Below are 20122 nucleotides of genomic sequence, written 5' to 3'. Positions count from 1 at the left end.
TAAAAATATGTTTCAGAAAGTTTGTTTAGTATTATATAACTACTTGGGTTATGTGGTTTTCATATTTTTTAGTCTATTTACCAAAACCATCGGTCCTACATTTAATTGCTCATCACTCAGAAAGGCTTCCTAAGCTTCCAAAATAATAGAATCACATTAAATTTCATCAATGTTTAAAATTAGAATTGCATCTGGTTACATACAGCTGATAAATGTAATCAAGACATATTTAAAAGCATGTTCAGTATGTGATCCACTTAAAAAACTAATTTAAAATTATGATATGAAGGCCTTTTCCAGAATTACCAAAATCAATTAAGGCAGTTACAAAACTGGATTCCACAACACTCTACCTGCATTAAATGTTATATATATAATCTAAACAGTGTACAGAAGAATCTCATTGAATTGCTGGTGGCACAAAACCAGGAGAATTATTTCAACAAATGTATAATGGGACATCATGGGTCAGAATTCTAAGCTGATAAAACAACTTTTAAGGTTTTGAGAATTCCCAGTCTATATCTCAAGAACCCTATTCTCAAGCCATGAGCAGCCACATTGCTCAAACACACTGGGTTGTGACTCTCACTTTTGAGTGTGTATCACTCAGTCTGCTGAGTAATCACACCTCTCATCAACTCTGGAAAGCTAAAAAAAAAAAAAAAAAAAAAAGTAGTTCAAGGGAAGTTTTCCCTATTAGAAATACTCTGTTTTGTGTACCCGTGTGGGTTTTATTTTTGTTTATAAAAGCAGTCTTTTCAAGTGTAACTAACATATAGTAAACTGCACCTATTTAAACATAATTTGGCAAGTTTTCACAGTTATACATCTGTGAAACTACCACTGCAATCAAAACAATAAGCCGAGTTTCATGTCCTTTTGTTAATTAAGTCCTCCCTCCCAACCACATACCCTTATTCACTGGACAACACTGATCTCATTCAGCTATTATAGACAAATTCACTTTTTCAGAAATTTATATAAGCAGAATCATAATATATGTACTCTCTTTTATTCCTTTTTTGCTAACTCAGCATAATTAAGATCCATCTATGTTGTAGTGTGTATCAACAATCCATTCCTTTTTATTACTGAGTAGTATTCCATTGTTTAGATATACCACTGTTTGTTTATCCATTCATCTGTTGATGGACATTTGGATTTTTTCCAGTTTGGGGCTATGAAAGTGAAGCTGCTATGAGTATTCATGTGTAGCATATAAGCTTTCATTTCTCTTGGGTAAATACTCTAAGAGTGAATAGTTGAATCAGATGCTAAGTGTATATTTAACTTTCTAAGAAACTGCTAAATTGTCTTACAAAGTAGTCTATCATTTTGCATTCCAACTGGCAGACCATAAGAGTTCCAATTTCTCTAAAATTTTGTCTTTTGTATATATCCATTCTGATATGTAGACAGTAGTATCCTATTGTGGTTTTAATTTGTATTTCCTTATTGACTAATGATGTTGAGCCTCTTTTCTTCTGCTTTTCATACATATATATTTGCTTTATTAAAGTGTCCAAAAAATAAAAAAATAAAAAATAAAGTGTTTGCTCAAAATTTCTCCTAGTATTTTGTGTGATTTGTTTTCTTACAATTGAGTATTTTTAATATATTCTAATTATACTCCCTATGTATTCCAATATGCAATTTGTAAACAGTTTCTCCAAGCCTGTGGCTTGTCTTTTCTTTCTCTTAAGAATATTTTTTGAAAATCAAAAGTTTTAATTTTGATGAAGTCCAATTTAACAATTTAGTATTTTTATGAATCATGTTTTTGGAGTCAAATCTCAGTAATTTTTATATAACTCAGACCACAAAGATTTTCTCTCATGTTTTTTCTAGAAGTCTTGTAGTTTTAGATTTTACATTTAAACCTAAGATCCATTTTGAGGAGCATTTGATTTCTCTCAATACACAAAATTAAATTTATTGATGGGGTGTCATTGAAGAAATACATGTGGCTAGGTTGGTGGTCAAAGTTACAATCACAGGTTGCGTGATACAGAAAGATTTTGAGACGGTGCATGGGTGGCTCAGTCAGTTAAGAATCTACCTTCAGCTCAGGTCATAATCCGGGAGTCCTAGGATAGAGCCCCACATTGGGATCCCTGCTCATTGGGTAGGTTGCTTCTCCCTGTGCCCCTCACCCTGCTCGTGCTTCCTCTCTTTCTCTCTCTCTCTCTCTCTGAAATAAATAAAAACTCTTAAAAAAAAATTTTTGAAGATTGTTTGAAAATCCTACCACCTGAGATGTTTTACATATATTTTGTCCATATTTTCTTTGTTTTAAGCAGTAAATTCAGTCGTTATTGCTCCACCTTACCCAAAAGTTCTCTACTCTTTATTTTTAAAGAGAACTAATTACACAATCTCTGCAATTATTTCCTACCTAAGGAACTTTTAAAATAAACTTTGATCAATACATTCAAGAAAAAAGAGGAAGAGATGGGCCAAAAGGATAAATCTATGAGCATTTTTAAGAGAGAAATGAAATCTATAAAATAATATTAAATGGGCATTCTAGCCGTGAAAAAAAAATGCAACATCAGGGTGCCTGGGTGGCTCAGTCTTAAGCACCTGCCTTCACCTCAGGTCATGATCCTGAGATCCTGGGATCAAGCCCTGAGTTGGGCTCCCTGTTCCATGGGGAGGCTGCTTCTCCCTCTCCCTCTGCTACTCCCCCTCCTTGTGTGCTCTCACTCTCTCTGTCAAAGCTTTTAAAAAAATAAAAGAAATGATTCACCATACCCCAGGAAGTAATTTAGGAGATGATCTGATACATAAACATAATGCATTAATCTGAGTATTGATTATGTCTTGGCAATATAAGGGTGAAAGAAAACACCCAGCATCAGTTGTGGTAACCAGGCCCTTAAGCATCAGATTTCCACCACTTGCAAGATGGATAAGATGAATATAAAGAATTTTCCTTTCTTTTTCACTGTAAGTGATACTCCAACCATCATCTTACAAAATTCAAGGAACCTTTGATATTCATAGACAGATGAATGGATAACAAAGATATGGTAAAGACATACAATGGAATATTACTCAGGCATAAAAAAGAATGAGATCTTGCAATTTGTGACAACACAATGAAAATAGAGGGTATATGTTCAGTAAAGTAAGTCAGTAAAAGACAGATATATATGATTTCTTACATGTGGAATCTAAAAAACAAAACAAAAACAGAAACAGAATCATAAATACAGAGAGCAAACTGATGCTTGCCAGAAGGGAGGGGATCCGGAGAGGGGCAAAATAGCTGAAGGGGATTAAGAGGCACAAACTTCCAGTTATACAATAAGTCACATGGATGAAAAGTACAGACTGGGCAGGGAATATAGTCAATAATGTGTAATGTACAGAGACAAATGATAACTACACCTAGCATGGGGAGTATAGTTTAATGTAGAGAACTGTCAAAAAACTATGTTGTACATCTGAAACTAATATAACATTGTATTTTAGCTATTTTCAATTAAAAGAATAAAAAAATATCAAATAAATGTTAGCTGTTATTACTATAAAAACTTACTCCATTTTTAAGTACAAAATTTATTTAACTTGACTTTAAGATGATCCCATTTTTATTGGTACAATTTACATAAAGCAAAGTTTCATAGGCTAATAGCTCAATACAAATATTCCAGTTGTGTTCTTATTGATTCAAAATACATCCCATCTTTCTTCTTAACTGAGCTGATTCTATAGGAATCTAACTTTGATTAAACCTACATAACATAAGGTCAGAAAAGAACAAATCAAAGTAAGATTTCACTATTTAGGCAATACTGCTTCCTAATCCATGAATTCAACTATAAGGGCATTAGAGTCTCTTGGGGGAAATCATTTTAAGTGCAGATTTAATTTTTCTGGGATATTATCATATTATCAATAGTTTTCGATTCACAGCAGTTCCAATATGTAGACAGGATTGAGAACCACTGTTAGGGGATCCCTGGGTGGTTCAGTGGTATGGCACCTGCCTTCCGCCCAGGGCCTGATGCTGGAAACCCGGGATCCAGTCCCACATCGAGTCCCACATCGAGTCCCACATCGAGTCCCACATCGAGTCCCACATCGGGCTCCCTGTATGGAGCCTGCTTCTCCCTCTGCATCTCTGTCTCTCATGAATAAATAAATAAAATCTTAAAAGAGAGAGAGAGAGAACCACTGTTAGACTTAACCCATGAAACAAAATCTTTAGCATACATAACAATATGCTGGATAGGACAACCTTTGTCTACCCATCAAATATTGTGATTCCATTAAATCAAGGGTGGGTCCAGAAATCTGTCTTTTAGCTAGCAAGTCATTCTGAGACAGATTGTATATAGATCAAGTGATATTCATTGTCTTAAATGCAAAACAAGCTTTGTATCCTTCCTCTCTGTTTATTAAGGTCTGCCTAAAGTACACATCTCAGTTTCAGAGGAAAAATAAGACCTGGAGAGTCAGAAAGAAGAGTGACATCAGAGGCAAGGTGACCTGTGAATGCTCCAGCAGTTTCGTAACCTCCACACAATGTAATGGAGAACAGTTAAGAAGAAGTTCCACCTATGCAAGCTCCATCCTCTAGACAGTGATCCAATAAAATGTCCTAGGATGCGCACCAGAAATTACTTTTCCTGGTGAAGTAAGATGGGACTAGAGAGAGGCCGGTGCTCTTCCTAAATGCTAGTGTTTTCTTTGTAATTACTGTTGCTACAAAAAGTCTCAGTTGGAAAAAAAAAAAAAAAAGTCTCAGTTGATTTCCTCAGGACTCTATGAACTTTAATTTTTCATAACTTTAAGGATTCCAAAGATGGCATATTTTAAAATATCAATGTAAAACTTCATCTCACAACGATACCAATATTCATTAAAAATCAACTTTCTCAGGCAGCCCCGGTGGTGCAGCGGTTTAGCGCCGCCTTCGTCCCGGGGTGTGATCCTGGAGACCTGGGATCGAGTCCCGCGTTAGGCTCCCTGCATGGAGCCTGCTTCTCCCTCTTCCTGTGTCTCTCATGAATAAATAAATAAAATCTTTTTCTAAAAAATCAACCTTCTCTTTTATAGAACCCTAAAATGGGAACATTCCAAACCAACATTCTACTGGGATAAAATAATCCGCTGCTTTCCTCGAGTATTATTCATAGCCATATCCTATTCAGAAAAAGAGTTGCCCGCTTTGGTATTCATGATGAAAAAGTAAAATGGATGGTTCCAATGCCAGAAAATGTCTTGGTCCGGACTGAGAAATACTTAATCCGGAGCGAATGCATGCCGAGGACGAGGAGGCACACAGATGAGAGGTAGACAGCCCATGCACAGTACATAGTAAGCGCTCCAGAGCCTCGTACCGGCCGGGTGGCCGCCCCCTGACCGTCCGCGGAGGTGGGCTCCCCGCATCCCACCAGATGGGCAAGTCCCAGTCGGGCGCCCTGCGGGGCACCGCCGCCGCCACCCACCACCACGCCGACGGCCGCCTGATAGTCCTGCCGCGCGGTCCCGGGGGGAGCTCGGCGCCCGCCTTCGCGCAGCGAGTTTGCGCTCCCTGAGGCCGTGCCCGCGGCGCCAGCACCCGCGTCCCCTGCAAGCTCCACGGCCTCGTCGCGGGAGCGGTGCCCCGGGAGCGGAGCAGGCCCCGCCCGCCATCGTCCGCGGGTCCCGGGCCACCGTGTGCCCTCGGGCCTCGCGGGCTGCGCCGACCGCACCACGGGCCTTGGGTCCGCCGCGACCCGCTGACGACTCCCCGCCCATCATTTGCAAGGTGGACCCCGAGGTCGTGAGCCCGCCACCACCCCGGCGCTTCGGCTCCCAAAGCCACCCAACGACCGCTGCCCAAATCGGGGGGCTGGCGGGGAGCGAGCACGGTGACAGGGCACCTGGGGCGTCCCAGCCCAGAGACTCCTCAGTCCCAGCACGGGCCACTGGAGCCCCAGGGGGGTCGACAGCCCCGCCCAGCCTCCCGTCTACCTCTACCCGGCCTACCTGCGCGCTGGGGGCGGCGCCTTCCAGGTGGGCGGGGAGCAGCGCCAGGCCCTGAGCGAGGAAGAGGGCATGCGCGGGCGTCCTGCTGGTGCTCCCCGCAGGCAAGCAGCCCTGGGATCTGACTTCCAAAATTTGACAGTGGGTCACCCTTTTCAATTTTAATATCATAGTGCCGGTCATGATTGAGCCCATGGCCTAAAGGAAAGGGCCGTTTAATTATGAGATGTGAGAGTCAATGAATAAAAATATGGCAAGAAGAGGAGAGCAAAATGGGTTGAACAGAAAAAGGCGCAATGTGGAACCCTGCCCAACCATTATAATACTGTGTGTGTGTTTGGGATGTTTCTTCTCAGATGATAGAAAGGGAATAGACAGTGGCCAACAACATTTGGTATTGCTCGCATTGTTGTTTACTTTATTCCCAGGGCAACAATGTTGCAGCTCACACTTTCCATGTACTTTACACAGCAGGCCAAGTCAAACCTGAAATCCAAACAAGGTCAAGTTTCCACACTGTGACCTACGGTTAGAACAAAATAAATCATGCAAATCTTTCTTTAATCTATGCAGTACAGATAAATTGTCAGAAACTTTTAAAAATACCTGATCATTTTTTTTTCTCTAGCATCTTATCAATTTAACTCTAGTATCTGATCTTCCCTGCTATCTTCAGTTGTCTACCATATTATAGCTGCGCCCTGTAATGAATTAAAAGAAGTTTATCATACACTTTCTGGTGGATTCCGACTGAAGATAACCAATCTGGAGATAATGGTCCCAAGAGCCACTTCAAAGTCAGCTGGCCATGGAGAAGAGTAACAGGTCAAACCATGGTACACAATCATAAATCTAAGGTAGGAGTAACAGAGACTAAATTTTAAAGACTGGAAAAATAGGTAAACTGGGACTGCTTATGTTTGTGAGATAAAGCATAAGGAAACTTGAGAATAGATCTACGGATGTGGCCACTAGTGTGGCAACTTAATTTTAAAAGTCCTTTAAGTTAATAGTATGTGAGTGAACCACTGTGGCTCTAAAAGACAAAAGTGCTAAAGGCTCAGATCTGGAGATGAGAGCTGTATGAAATCCTGAAGGAATGTATTGAAAGAGAATAACAAAACTGTGTAACAACCACTTTGCCAAATAAGATGACTGATATGCTATTAATGCCACCTGGTTGAGATGAAAGGATTTTTTTTTTTTAAATTAGAATTTTCTCTTGCCATAAAGCAACACTTTGTGAGAGTGCTCTGGAGGGTCATCATCCTTCAGGACCCACAGAGATAATGACAGTAATGGTTTCCACCAGAATGATGGTTTTCTCCATCCATGATACTAACCAATATGGAGATTCCATAATCCTCAAATGATAGCTATAAGAAGCCACAAAGAGGCTAAAGACAGTGGCAGGATAACCAAAAAACCCTGCCCAAGGAAGGCTGGTGAGTCAAGAAGCAGGAAAATGGTTAGGAACCTTTTCACTTCAAAGTTTCACTTTGTTAGTTTTGAAACAGCCAGCATTTTTAAGCTTAAGTAAATCACTTAAATTTAGAAGAGATAATATAGGACAGAAATAAATCTAAATGATACCTTTGGTATCCTTACTTAAAGAAAGTTATTTAATGAAAATATCTAGTGAGCCCAATACAATATTCTTCATTGAAGAAAAAAGGTGATAAAAAGCTTTCAAACTCAATGCAAAATAAAATTAAACGTGTAATTCCATAGACCGAGTTATTGAGGAAATGCAGTGTTAAACTCTGTGCTAGGTGCTGATATCAGAAAGATAGAGATATTAGTTAGTGGGAAGCATTGTACCTTGGTAATCAAACCCCTCCCTGGCTTCTGACTTATGTTTGAATGCTTATGTGAGCATTTACACATTTGTGAAAACAACCATCTTGAGACTCATTTGGAAACTGGGAAATAAGAGAATCTTCTGCATAAGGCTGTTGTATTATTTTTTTAAAGTTTTTATTCATTTATTCATGAGAGACACAAAGAGAGAGAGAGAGAGAGGCAGAGACACAGGCAGAGGGAGAAGCAGGCTCCATGCAGGGAGCCGGAGGTGGGACTCGATCCTGTATCCCAGGATCATGCCCTGGGCCAAAGGCAGACACTCAACCGCTGAGCCACCAAGTGTCCCCAAGGCTGTTGTATTAAATGAAATATATGCACAGCACTTAATACATAGTAAGTATTCAATAACATTTATTATTATTATTACCAATGGTAGGTTTTTTTATGTTTTTTTTTTTTTTTAATTTTTTACTTATTTATTCATGAGAGAGAGAGAGAGAGAGAGAGACAGAGGGAGAAGCAGGCTCCATGCCTGGAGCCCGACCTGGGACTCGATCCCAGGACTCCAGGATCGTGCCCTGGGCCAAAGGCAGGCGTTAAACCGCCGAGCCACCCAGGGATCCCCTTGTTTTGCTTTTTAATGGTGGTTGTTTCATTGTTGTTTTGGAGTTTCTTGGGAGAGATAACTCCTCTCAATTACTCACAGGCAACTCCTGTGAAAAATAAAGGGAGAGAAAACAGAATTGAGCTGGCAAGAGCCTGAGACCGTAATACTTATATGACAGCTGTGGGGAGAAAAAAAAAAAATAGAAAACAACACAGAAGGAAACTCAAGCTATGATGCAGAGCTGAGAAAAAGCTCAGCAAACATAATAGGGAATTCTGGAGCAAATATCATCTATGAGGAAGTCCCATATTAGTCAGAAATGGCCAGACTCTAGTTTGTTTTGTGCTTAGGCTGATCAGAAAGACTGTAATCTCACCTCGAATGCTTCAGTGACTCCTAAGTCACTGAGGATGGAGCATGTTGGCTAATTGCAACCCTTGCAGTTGAATGAGAAATCTAGTCAGTGCACTTCCATGGTTACTATTTGGAGTTCATATTCTAATGAGGGAAACTGAAAGTACACAAGTGAAGAAATAAATATACAGATGTTTTGTGTGCTTTGGAGAAAGATCAAGCAATGCAAGAAGGTTAGAGAGTACAAGAGAGAGGGAGTACTAGTTCATATAGGATGGTCAGGGAATGCTTCTCTGATAAGCCAGCATCATCCAGGGACCTGAAGAAACAGAGGGAGTGAGCTATCTGGATATCTAAGAAAATATTGCAGTCAGAGACAATAGAAATGCAAAGGCCCTCGGACAGATTATGTGCTTACATGTTTGAGGAACAGCAAAGAGATCAGCATACTTAAAGCAGAGTGAAGGAAAGGGGAAAATAAGAGATGAGCTCTCACAGTATTGGAGTGAGAAAATAGTGTATCATGTTAAATGGTGCCTTTAACTCTTACCCCAAGAGAGATAGAAACTTATTCGGTGTCACCACTTGACTGTTAATAAATATACTAAGATTTTCAAAGCTGAACTCCTGATCTTCATCCTCCCCCAGATCTGCTTCTCCTGGGATCTTTCTCATTTCATTTGATCACACTTTCTTTCCAGTTGCTCGGGCCAAAACCTTGGGATGGCCCTTGATTCCTTTCTATTCTTCAAATTCCAAATATAAGCCATCAGCAAATCCCATTGAATATTCTTCAAAATATATCCCAAATATAACCACTGTATATCACAGCAAGTGCTACCATCCTGGGTTACTATAAGAGCCTATCTATCTCCTTGTTTCCTGTCAAATTTGTTCTCAACACATTAGCCAAAAGGCTTATTTTAAACAGTAATTAAATCTTCAGAAGGTTCCAATGGATCCTCAATTTATTCAAAGTAAAAGCCAAGGTCCTTAAGTGATTGAAAATATCCTACATAATGCAAACCTGCCCTGTACTACCATACTGACCTCATCTACTTTTTCTTTCTCCCAATTCTTTCTGTCTGATGGCTTCTGTGATGTTCTTTTAGTATCACAGGCATTCTTCCACCTTATCCTCTCAGAAATGTTCTCTAAAATGTCTCTGCCTGGAACACTCTCACTTGCTATGCAACTAACTACCTCCCTGCTACCTTCAAATATTTATTCAAATATCACTCTCCAGTCAGACTGTTATGTGATAACTCTACTTAAAACAGCAACCTGCCCCTAAATTTCAGTATTCATGGTCTCGCTTATATTTAGCAATTTTTTCCATAGCACTTACTATCCTCAACACTACGAAGAATTTTTTGTGTTTTCTATCTTGTTTACTGATATATACCAAATTCCTAGATCAGTGCCACAATGATCAAGCACATCATAGACATTCTATAAAAATTTGTTGAAAAAAATTATATAGTATATTTTTAAATTTAGTGTGCAATGCATTAGTGTACAATAGAATAGCAGGTTATAATTTGTATATATTGTTGCAGGTAGTACATTCATGTATAATATTAATTTTAAATATAATTTCACTTTTTAAAGTAAGAATATCATTAAATATGTTAAGCCAAATTAAGTTGCCCACTTTTTTTGAGTTAAAAATGGTTTGATTTTTGGAAGTTAACATATGTTTCAACTTAATATTTTCTGCATATCATAAATAAATAGTATAACAGGGAAAACTTTTGAAAAATTATTAAGTTGTAAAGTCACACATGTAGTCTTTAATCTCTGAATATACACAGAACTTAAGGAGTTAAGGATGACTGTCAAGTCTATAATGTTTATTACAAAAGAAAGTCACATTTAAAAATAATATGCAAAAATATAGCATAAGAAAATGAGATGAAAAATATTATTTGGGGGAACTAATTTATAACATCCTGAGGGATTTTTTTCTTCATACCTCTTTAGTTTTCCACATGTTTTTCAAAAAGAAAGATTTTGGAGAGGGTTCAAACAACAACTAATATAAGAACTACTATAATTGAAAATTTGGAAAATACATTTATTCCAAAGGCTAACTGAAATGGAACTATTCATGTGAAGAGGAAAAACTTGAGACAAAAAATTAACATTTAAAATTAATATTTTTAGCCATTAAAATCATTATTAATTTAAGCCATTTTTATAAGTGATATTTTAGAAATAGATATAGAGGTGCCTGGGTAGCTCAGTCATTTAAGCCTCCAAGTTTTGGTTTCGGTTTTGGCTCCGGTTGTGCTCTCAGGGTTGTGAGATCAAGCCTGACAGGGGGTCAGGCTCTGTGCTCAGCATGGAATCTGCTTGAGTTTCTCTGACCTTCTTCCTCTCACACTCCCTGCTGCATATGTGAATGCTCTCTCTCTCAAATAAATCAACCTTTTAAAAAAAAGATATAAAGTAGTGTATGTGTGTGTGTGTGTGTGTCTGTATATATATATATATATATATATATATATATATATATATATTCCAGTTAAGAAATGGGCAGGAAACCTGAATAGACATTTTTCCAGAGAAGATATATAGATGGCTAACAGATATGTGAACATTGCTCATCATCAGAGAAATACAAATCAAAGCCACAATGAAATACCACCTCATACCTGTCAGAATGGTTAAAATCAACACAGGAAACAACAGGTGTTGGTGAGGATGCACTCCTCCTACTGTCGGTAGGAATGGAACTTGGGGCACTTGGGTGGCTCAGTTGGTTGGGCATCTGCCTTTGGCTCAGGTCATGATCCCAGGGTCCTGGGATTGAGCCCTGCATCAAGCTCCCTATTAGGCTGGGAGCCTTCTTTTCCTTCCTGCTAATGTTCTCTCTCTCTTTCTCTCTCTCTCTCTCTCTCTCAACTAAATAAAATCTTTTTAAAAAAATGCAAACTGGTGTAGCCACTCTGGAAAACAGTATGGACAGTCTGCAAGAAGTTAAAAATAGAACTACCCAAAACCCAGGAATTACACTACTAGGTATTTACCCAAATGATACAAAAGTATAGATTCATAGGGGTACATGCACCCTGATGTTTATAACAGCATTATCAACAATAACCAAACTATGGAGAGAGCCAAGTGTCTATCAACTGATGAATGGATAAAGAAGATGTAGTATATATCTACAATTAAATATTACTTGGCTTTCAAAAAGAATGAAGTCATGCCATTTGCAATGACCTGTTTGGAGCTAGAGTGTATTCTGCTAAGCATAATAAGTCAGTCAGAGAAAGACAAATAGCATAAGATTTCATTCACATGAATGTGGAATTTAAGAAACAAAACAGATGAGCATATGGAGGGGGGAGAGAAAGAGAGGGAAACAAGCCATAAAAGATCCTTAATGATAGAGAACAAAGTGAAAGTTGTTGGAGGGAGGTGGGTGGGGGGTGCATCAAATGGGTGATGGGCATTAAGGAGGTCATTGTTATGATGAGCACTAGGTATTATGTATAAGTGATGAATCACTAAATTCTATTCCTGAAACAAATATTATATTATACATTAACTAACTAGAATTTAAATAAAAATGTGGGAAAAGGGCAGCCCCAATGTCCCAGCGGTTGGCACCACCTTCAGCCCAGGGTATGATCCTGGAGACCTGGATGAGTCCCACATCAGGCTCCCTGCATGGAGCCTGCTTCTCCCTTGGCCTGTGTCTCTGCCTTTCTCTCTCTCTCTCTCTCTCTCTCCCTCCCTCTCTCTCTCTCTCTCTTTCTGTCATGAATAAATAAATAATCTTTTTAAAATGTGGAAAAATAAAAATTAAAAATTAAATAGCATATCTATCTGTTTAATCTTTCAAATCATTGTCTAATTTTTTTAGGTACCAGCAGAAAACACAACACTAAATAAAGAGATCTGAGATAAACTGGAGGTATATCTTTTCTCACATATTAATCTGAATTTGAGAGGTACAGCTCTACTCCATTAGATCATTTCAGGTCCCAGCTTTCCATTGCTCTGTATCACCTAGGGCAGGATTCAGCAAGCTATAGCGTGAGAATCAAATTCTGCCAGCCCCTTACTTTTGTAAATTAAATTCTATTGGAATTCAGCTACCTCCATTCATTTATGTATTTTCTGTGGTGTTTTTACCTTACAGTGGTAGAGTTGAGGAGCTGTGATAGAGATCATATAGCCTACACAACCTGAAATAGGTACTATCTGGCCCTATATCGAAAAAGTCTTCCAGCCCCTTGGTTAGTGCTAGCACACCACCAAACTACTCACATTCCAGGCTAGAGTAAGAAAGCAAAAGACCAAGTGGAAAGCAAACAATTTCAATTGTTTCCAAAGACCAACCTGAACTTGCACATACTATGTCTCATTTACTCCAGTGTTGTGGGGTAGACATGTGCTCAGCAAAAATTCAGTGGGTCAGAAACATGCCCAGCTAATATATGTGTGGGCAGGTCTATTACTAAAAGGAAAAAGAGTAAGTAGATACTGGGGAATGCTGAGCAGTTTCTGCTACAGTTAAAGGAGGCAGGAGGCAATATAGGTGGAAATAAGAGTACAAAGGATAAATAAGCCTCTTGAAGCATCTGCCTTTATTGAATGAATTCTGACAATTAGGAGTACTTCATAAAGTAAAAGCCTGCTTTCCAGGAATTTTGCCTCCTCCTTATTTTTTCCTAGTTAAATATAATTCACCCCAAACCTGGTAATGCTAATACTTTAAAGACTACATCATCATATTTGGTATGTGTTTTCTTTCAGTGACTAGAAATAAGCCTTCAGTCTGGGCAATAGCAACTTTAGCCTGGTATGCACGCTTCCCATGCAGAGCCTCTTCTTGTTACTCTATAACACCTCAGTATAATTTTAGTCACAGTGCCTACGGATTCAGTTGCTTCAGGAGAATTTTCACAATTCCTGTCCATCTTCCTGGCACACATATACACATGTATGTGCTCAACAACTTAATATTCACTTATATGTTTAAATGCTTTATCTTAGCAAGTCCTCATTATAGGCACTCCAAGGAATGTGAAGATAGGCTTATTAAATAGGACAGGGTCAGCAAACTACAGTTCAAGAGTCAAATCCAGCCCACTGCCTAATGTTGTAAATAAAGTTTCAGAGCCCACAGCCAGTCTTTTTCATTTACATATTTTCTATGGCTACCTTTATACTACAAAAGCAAAGTTGAGTAGTTCAGCAGAGATTGTATGACCTGTCAAAAGCCTAAATTACTATTTTGCCAATTAAAAAGAAATCTTGCCAATCCCTGAACTACACCATTCTGAGGAGCCTTTAGTTCCATTTGAACTCAGGATTATAAGTAGAATATCAAGAAGATAGTTTGGATGTAAGCAAGAATTTCGTAGCTCTAAATATAGACAAATCCTAAAATTGATTTCCTTTTACATTTCTTGAACCTTTTCCTGGAGCTTCCAAGGGCAGAAAAGGTACTGATTTCATTTGGAAATATTTTAATAAAATAAATAACTTTAATGAGGTTTAATGGTTCCTTCCAATGAGATGAGCTGTTTTAGATCACTTACAAAATTTATTACATTTAAGTGTATATTTACTGTGGAGCCAAATATCCACAAAAGTATTTTTTAAAAGAGTAGATGTTTCAAAATAAGCAGATAAAAACAATTTCACTTATTTCTGTTCCATAGTTATATTTATAAACAAAAAATAGAGTCCATCATTATAACTTGGACTTTAACATTTTTGCTCTAATTGTGTCATCATGATTAGAGCCTTGTAGGGTAAACTGAAATTATTGTGGTATAAACAGAAGTGTTAATCTTGGGATATTATGATTAAATTGGATTTTTAATTATTGCTACAGACCTATTTAAATATTATTTTTAAATTATTGCTACAGACCTATTAAGAAATTTTTAATAAATTCCCTAATATTTTAATGTCAATATTTCAACCCAGTTCTGTGCGTTGGGTTCCATTAATACTGCTGTAGGCTTTTTTTGTGATAAGATTGTTGAAATATTCATTCCCTTGCATAAAATCATAAAGAATTTTAGTCCAAGAAAAATGTCTGTTTAGAGTCCTGTGATAGTTCTGATACCTATTTTATTAAATTTTACTTTTAAATGTCTGTCATGTTTCCCTTCAGTAAGTGTCCTAATATATTTTGTTGTCAAACTAGATTCTCACAAGATAAAGTATTTAATCCAGGCATTTAATCCACATACGTTTGCATTTAAAAGAGAAATTTATGAGAAATATTTAAAAACTAAAAGTGAACTATAAAATGTGTCCAAATATTTAATAACACATTGTTAAACAAGAGTTAGATAGCATGTTACTGCTTACCAAAACAAAAATTAATTCTCCCATTTGCTTATCTTTTAGTCACTGTTGAAATTCCAATTCATTTTTTTCAGTCTTCTCTTTGAAAGAAGTTGAGTAAAAATCAACAGGTTATCATAATCAAGGATCTCATATTCATTAACATCTTTCAAGAACATATATTTCAATTCTCTGCCTGAGCTACCACCATGCACATTGGAGCATGAAGAATAAACGCAAAAGAAAAGAAAACCAACCAAATAACAAAAGAGCAAGGGAGAACACAGACACAAGTGGGTTAAAAGAAAGGATGGATGATAGAAAAAGAAGAATTCAAGATGATACTGCTGGGAGTACACACGGGGAAGCCAGAAAGAGAAGGATTTGTGCTGACCTGTAAGAAATAGGCTGTTTCTGGGAGCTGTCCAATGTACTAACAGAACGGGCACACAACTCACCTCCTTAGTAGGAGTTGCTGTCTTCGGGGATTCTTCCTTGAGCCAAGGTGTCTCTTTACTCATCTTTTAAGACTATTTCTTCTAACCCATCTTTAAAACAATTTTCTAACATGTTATTCTGCTCTTCCGTGTCTTAAAAATCCCTACACTGTATAATAAATATAGCTACTGGCAAAGAAGGAAAAATGAACCCTTTCTTTGTTAAAGTATTAGAGGTAATATGAAATCAGTAGAACCTCATTTTCCTTATACCAAATGTAAAATCTCCTTTCACCTCAAAAACATGATCTAAAGATAACTTTAAAATCTCCCTTCCATAGAATTCAGAAGTTTTCACTCTTAAGTCCTGTAGGGCAGTACGAATCAATGAGGAAAATAAGCTAGGTGGAAGTGAAGATTTATCTGTGTTCGCAAATACCGATCGGCAGGGAGTTTAAAAGTCGAAAGACTTCACAACAGAGGGTGATCTGATCGACCCATTGGCTTATCAAAAGGTAAATCTCATTTTTGAAAGGAGATTGAAGTTGTTTTGCTTTGGAGGGGGGGGAGAGGGTTTGCTTTGCCCCCCACGCTGGGGTTACACAGTTAAGTACACTCAGACAAAATATTATGTGCCTCCTTTTTCCCCCCATTTTCTAGCCTTCATAACTTTTGTCCTCAAGTGAAATCTTGCTCTTTACATGAGTAAGAGATAAGTAGGGAAAGGAGAGTCAAGTGTCTCAGTTGTTAGGCTGATTGCAACAAAACGGACTTTAGAAATCAGGGTTTGTAACGAGGCAGGAGAGCTTTTTCGATGACCTGGAAGGAGAAAGCCGGTTCCAACAGCGACTGCGGGGAATGCGCTCTCGGCCCCCCCTACCGTGCTTACTTAAGCTAATGGAAGATCTTGCCTTTCAGTGGCCGCTGCACTGGGATACCAGACAAACAGCTCCCCTCGACCCCCGGCAGACAGGGCCCCTCTTCAGGACATCATTAAAAGCGCATGCACTTGTTTCACACCCAGTGGCAGCCTCCGGTGGCAAGATTCAAGACTTCTACTCTGAAGCCAGGGAGAAGCCAGAGCGGTGGAAAACATCCTCGCTTTGAAAACCCAAAGCTAAATTAAAGAGCTACATGAGATAAGGAGCCTGAAGAATATTAGTTGGCTGCGGGGGGTGAGGAGAGACACACACACAAAAAAGCACAGCAGGTAAGAGCTGGGGTCTGTTGCCAAATAGGAACTGTCCCAGGTGGCGCATCGAAAAGGATCTCGGAATCGGAGGCCTAACCCTCTGAGACTCCCATGCGTGCTCAAGCTTGTCTTCTTCCATCAGTTTCGGGAGGACAACACTGCCAGAGCCTTCCCTCTCGTTGCCACTAACCCCGTTATCCGCTTGGTTATAAATGCGAATTCCCCCGGCCCTTCGCTGATGGCGCTGCCGCCCATCGAGAGCTGCTAGGAGTCTCGCCGCTCCCTGCGAGGCAGGGCCGGGGCGGTGCGATGGCGGCCTATCCGGAGGGCTGCGTGGACGCCACCGTGCTGGACTTCGTCGCGGACCTGTCCCTGGACTCCCCCGGGCACCCGCTCCTCTGCGACTTCGCACCCGGGCTTCCCTTTGGGGACCGGGACCTTGTGCTCCGAGAGGGAAGGCGCAGAAGGCTGGCAGGCTTTGAGGAGGTGGACCCAGGAGAGGAGGGCGAAGGAGAGGAGGGGGAGGAGGAGGAGGAGGAGGAGGAGGAAGAGGAGCGCGGGAGAGGCGCCTCCCCGCTGGGCCGTCCCAAGCGGAAAAGGGTGATCACCTATGCCCAGCGCCAGGCGGCCAACATCCGCGAGAGGAAGCGGATGTTCAACCTCAACGAGGCCTTCGACCAGCTGCGACGGAAGGTGCCCACCTTTGCTTACGAGAAGAGGCTGTCCCGGATCGAGACCCTACGCCTGGCCATCGTCTACATTTCCTTCATGACCGAGCTCCTGGAGAGCTGCGCAAAGAAAGAAACCGGCTGAGCGGGAGTGGGATGGAGGCGCCTCCGGCCTCCCCTCCTCTCCTGGGCGCGCGCGGCCTCGGGGTGCTTCAGGACCTGGCAGGGTGCGGCCGGGGGGCCAGAAGGGACTCTTCAAGACAGAAGGGTCTGGCCTTCTGGAGTTTGGTCCGGGGTTGCGAAATCACAGCCCCCCGAGAAGCGTGGCAGCCCTAGCGCTAGTACACACGCGAGCGGTGTCAGCGGAGTCTGGGGCAGCGGCGCGCAGGGCAGGGCGCTTTGGGACTCAGACCCCGCTGGGGCTGCTGACGCGAGCGCCCAGATTCCGCTTCTGCCGGCCTGTGGGCGAGGGGCTAACCCTCTCCCCAAACTGCACGCTTCCGGGGCTTCTCGAGAGGCCAGACCAGATTCCTCTCTTTCCGAAAGAAAAGAAAGAAAGAAAGAAAAGAAAGAAAGAAAGGAAGGAAGGAAGGAAGGAAGGAAGGAAGGAAGGAAGGAAGGAAGAAGAAAGGAAAAGAAATAAAATAGAGGTTCCTACCTTCCCCACCCCCACCCCCTTTTTTTAAAGCCTCCAGAGTCGGTGCTGCCCCATCCTGGAGGGGCCGCGCGCCTAGGGTGGTCCTGCAACAGAAACATTTGCAGGGGGTGCAGGGGGTGGGGTCTTCGGACCTCTGGCCCGGTCCTCTTTGGCTTGTCTAGAAGGAAGGAGATGAGGAAAGAAGAGTCCAGGGGACAGGCGACCTCTGAGAAGGGACAGGATCCCCCCTCCCCTCCCCTTAACGCGCAGAACCAGAAAACTCAATCGGGTCCCTCCGGGAGGGAGACCGACGCTTGAACCCCGAGGTGGACGGGGAGGCGGGAGGGGGGAGCTCGGGCTCAGGCTCCAGGGTCGCTCCCGGGCTTCTGGGGATCTCGAGCTCTCGGGACTTTGGCCGCCGAGCGGGGCTTCCCCTGGGCTTCCGGGAAAAGGACCTGGTCTTCCCAGTGCAGCGCAGCTTGAGCGCGCACTTTCAAATTTTTAGCTGTAGACAGAGAAGATGGCTTTCCTTCTAGCCGCAGCTAGGTACGGGCAAAGCAAAAACTCAGAGGAGGAGATGCATCCTTCCACTTTGGAAAACGTGTGTGATGGAGATGAGGTTGAAGCGGGGACCAAAGTGAGGGCCCACCCCCAGTCTGGATCCTCTGACTTTCCACGTTTTTTTTTTTTTTCCTTCTGGGCGACCTGCAAACACCTGAACTGCGGTTCTTCAGATAGGCGTAGGTAAGTGAGGAGGAACTCGAGGGAACAAGGCCCGCCTAACTGTAAATTCAGAAATTCTAAAGGATAAATCCCAATGCTTTACTTTGTCGCTTCACCTCACACACCTATGCGTGCACACACACATACACAATATACACACACTATTCTCCCTATCATACCTTTAGAAATATGATTCATTTTTATTAATAAGTACTATATACTCATCCTAGAAAGTCTGGAAAGCAAAAGTTTAAAAAAAGTAAAATTTAAATCCACATTACCTCCGCTATTATTTTTATTTCCTTCTAGTCTTTTTTTCCCTGTACAGTTATAAATTATATTTGCTTAACAAATTTGAGATACTTTTCGATATTGATCTTTTTCTAATCAGCAACATAGAATAAGCACTTTCCCCCTGACTTTAAATAATTTTTGAGCATAATTTTGATTACTGTATTTTATTGTCTTAACGATGTACCACAACTTAATGCCAGTCCTTTACAAGTAGAGAGCTAAAATACTTCCTTTTAAGAAAATAAATGTTGATGCAAAGAGCACTCTTCTAAATGGTCTTCTCTGCCTGTGATAATTTCCTGATATTAGATAATTAGAAAGAAAATTTCTTTACCAAATGAACATTTAAGTTTGTGGCTAAAAATGGCCAGATTGCCGTCCAGGTCTTTTCTGCTAGTCTACACTCCTTCCCACCAGCATTGCAGGGATTTGCTTGTCTCTCAAGTGTCTTCTTTTAAAACTTTTCCTAGTTCTTCTATCTACAGGAACTGAATTAGTTCTGAAATGATCACCCTACCAAAGGTGATTTCTTATTTTGGCCATGTCTTTTCACCATGATTTTTTCCACCTCTACCATAAGACGATAAACAAGTAAAAGGGAAAAAAATGTAACCAGATAAGACAAAAAAAAAAATCAGGGAATGTATTTTTTTTATTCTCTAGAACCTTTATAAAATAAACCAAAATTTGGACAATGACCCCTACATCAATTTTATAAGGTAAAATTACTCATTTTTCCCTCTTTTTCTAGACAACTTTTTGGCTACTGGGACTGGCATATCTGTCTGTATTTTTAAATGATTTTATCTATTTATTTGGGAGAGAAAGGGTGAGAGGGAGAGAGGGAGGTCACAAACATTGGGGAAGGGTAGAGGGAGAAGCAGACTCCCCGCTGAGCAGGGAGCTCCATGCAGTATTCTATCCCAGGACCCTGGGATCATAACCTGAGCTGAAGGCAGAACTTAACCCATTGAGCCATTCCGGTGCCCTCTGTATTTTTTAAGATAAATTTAAAATTACTCATTTTAATATATAGAAAGAACATAACTACTTATTTCCCAACTTCTTATGGAGTGCTAGTGGCTCCATCAATACTTCGTGTTTATA

At 40.4% G+C, this 20122-nt stretch overlaps 1 protein-coding gene across 1 annotated transcript; it reads left to right on the top strand.

The window, feature by feature from the left end:
- Positions 1-17002: 17002 nt before the first annotated feature.
- On the top strand, positions 17003-17557 carry FERD3L (Fer3 like bHLH transcription factor). The gene has a single exon (XM_038556384.1). The coding sequence runs from the start codon at positions 17003-17005 to the stop codon at positions 17504-17506; it is 504 nt and encodes a 167-aa protein (XP_038412312.1). The 3' UTR covers positions 17507-17557.
- Positions 17558-20122: the final 2565 nt, after the last annotated feature.

Source organism: Canis lupus, chromosome 14 (genome assembly GCF_011100685.1).
Source record: "Canis lupus familiaris isolate Mischka breed German Shepherd chromosome 14, alternate assembly UU_Cfam_GSD_1.0, whole genome shotgun sequence".
Classification (NCBI taxonomy): Eukaryota; Metazoa; Chordata; class Mammalia; order Carnivora; family Canidae; genus Canis; species Canis lupus.
Note: the sequence above shows the minus strand (reverse complement) of the source record. Positions and strands in the feature narration are given on the sequence as shown.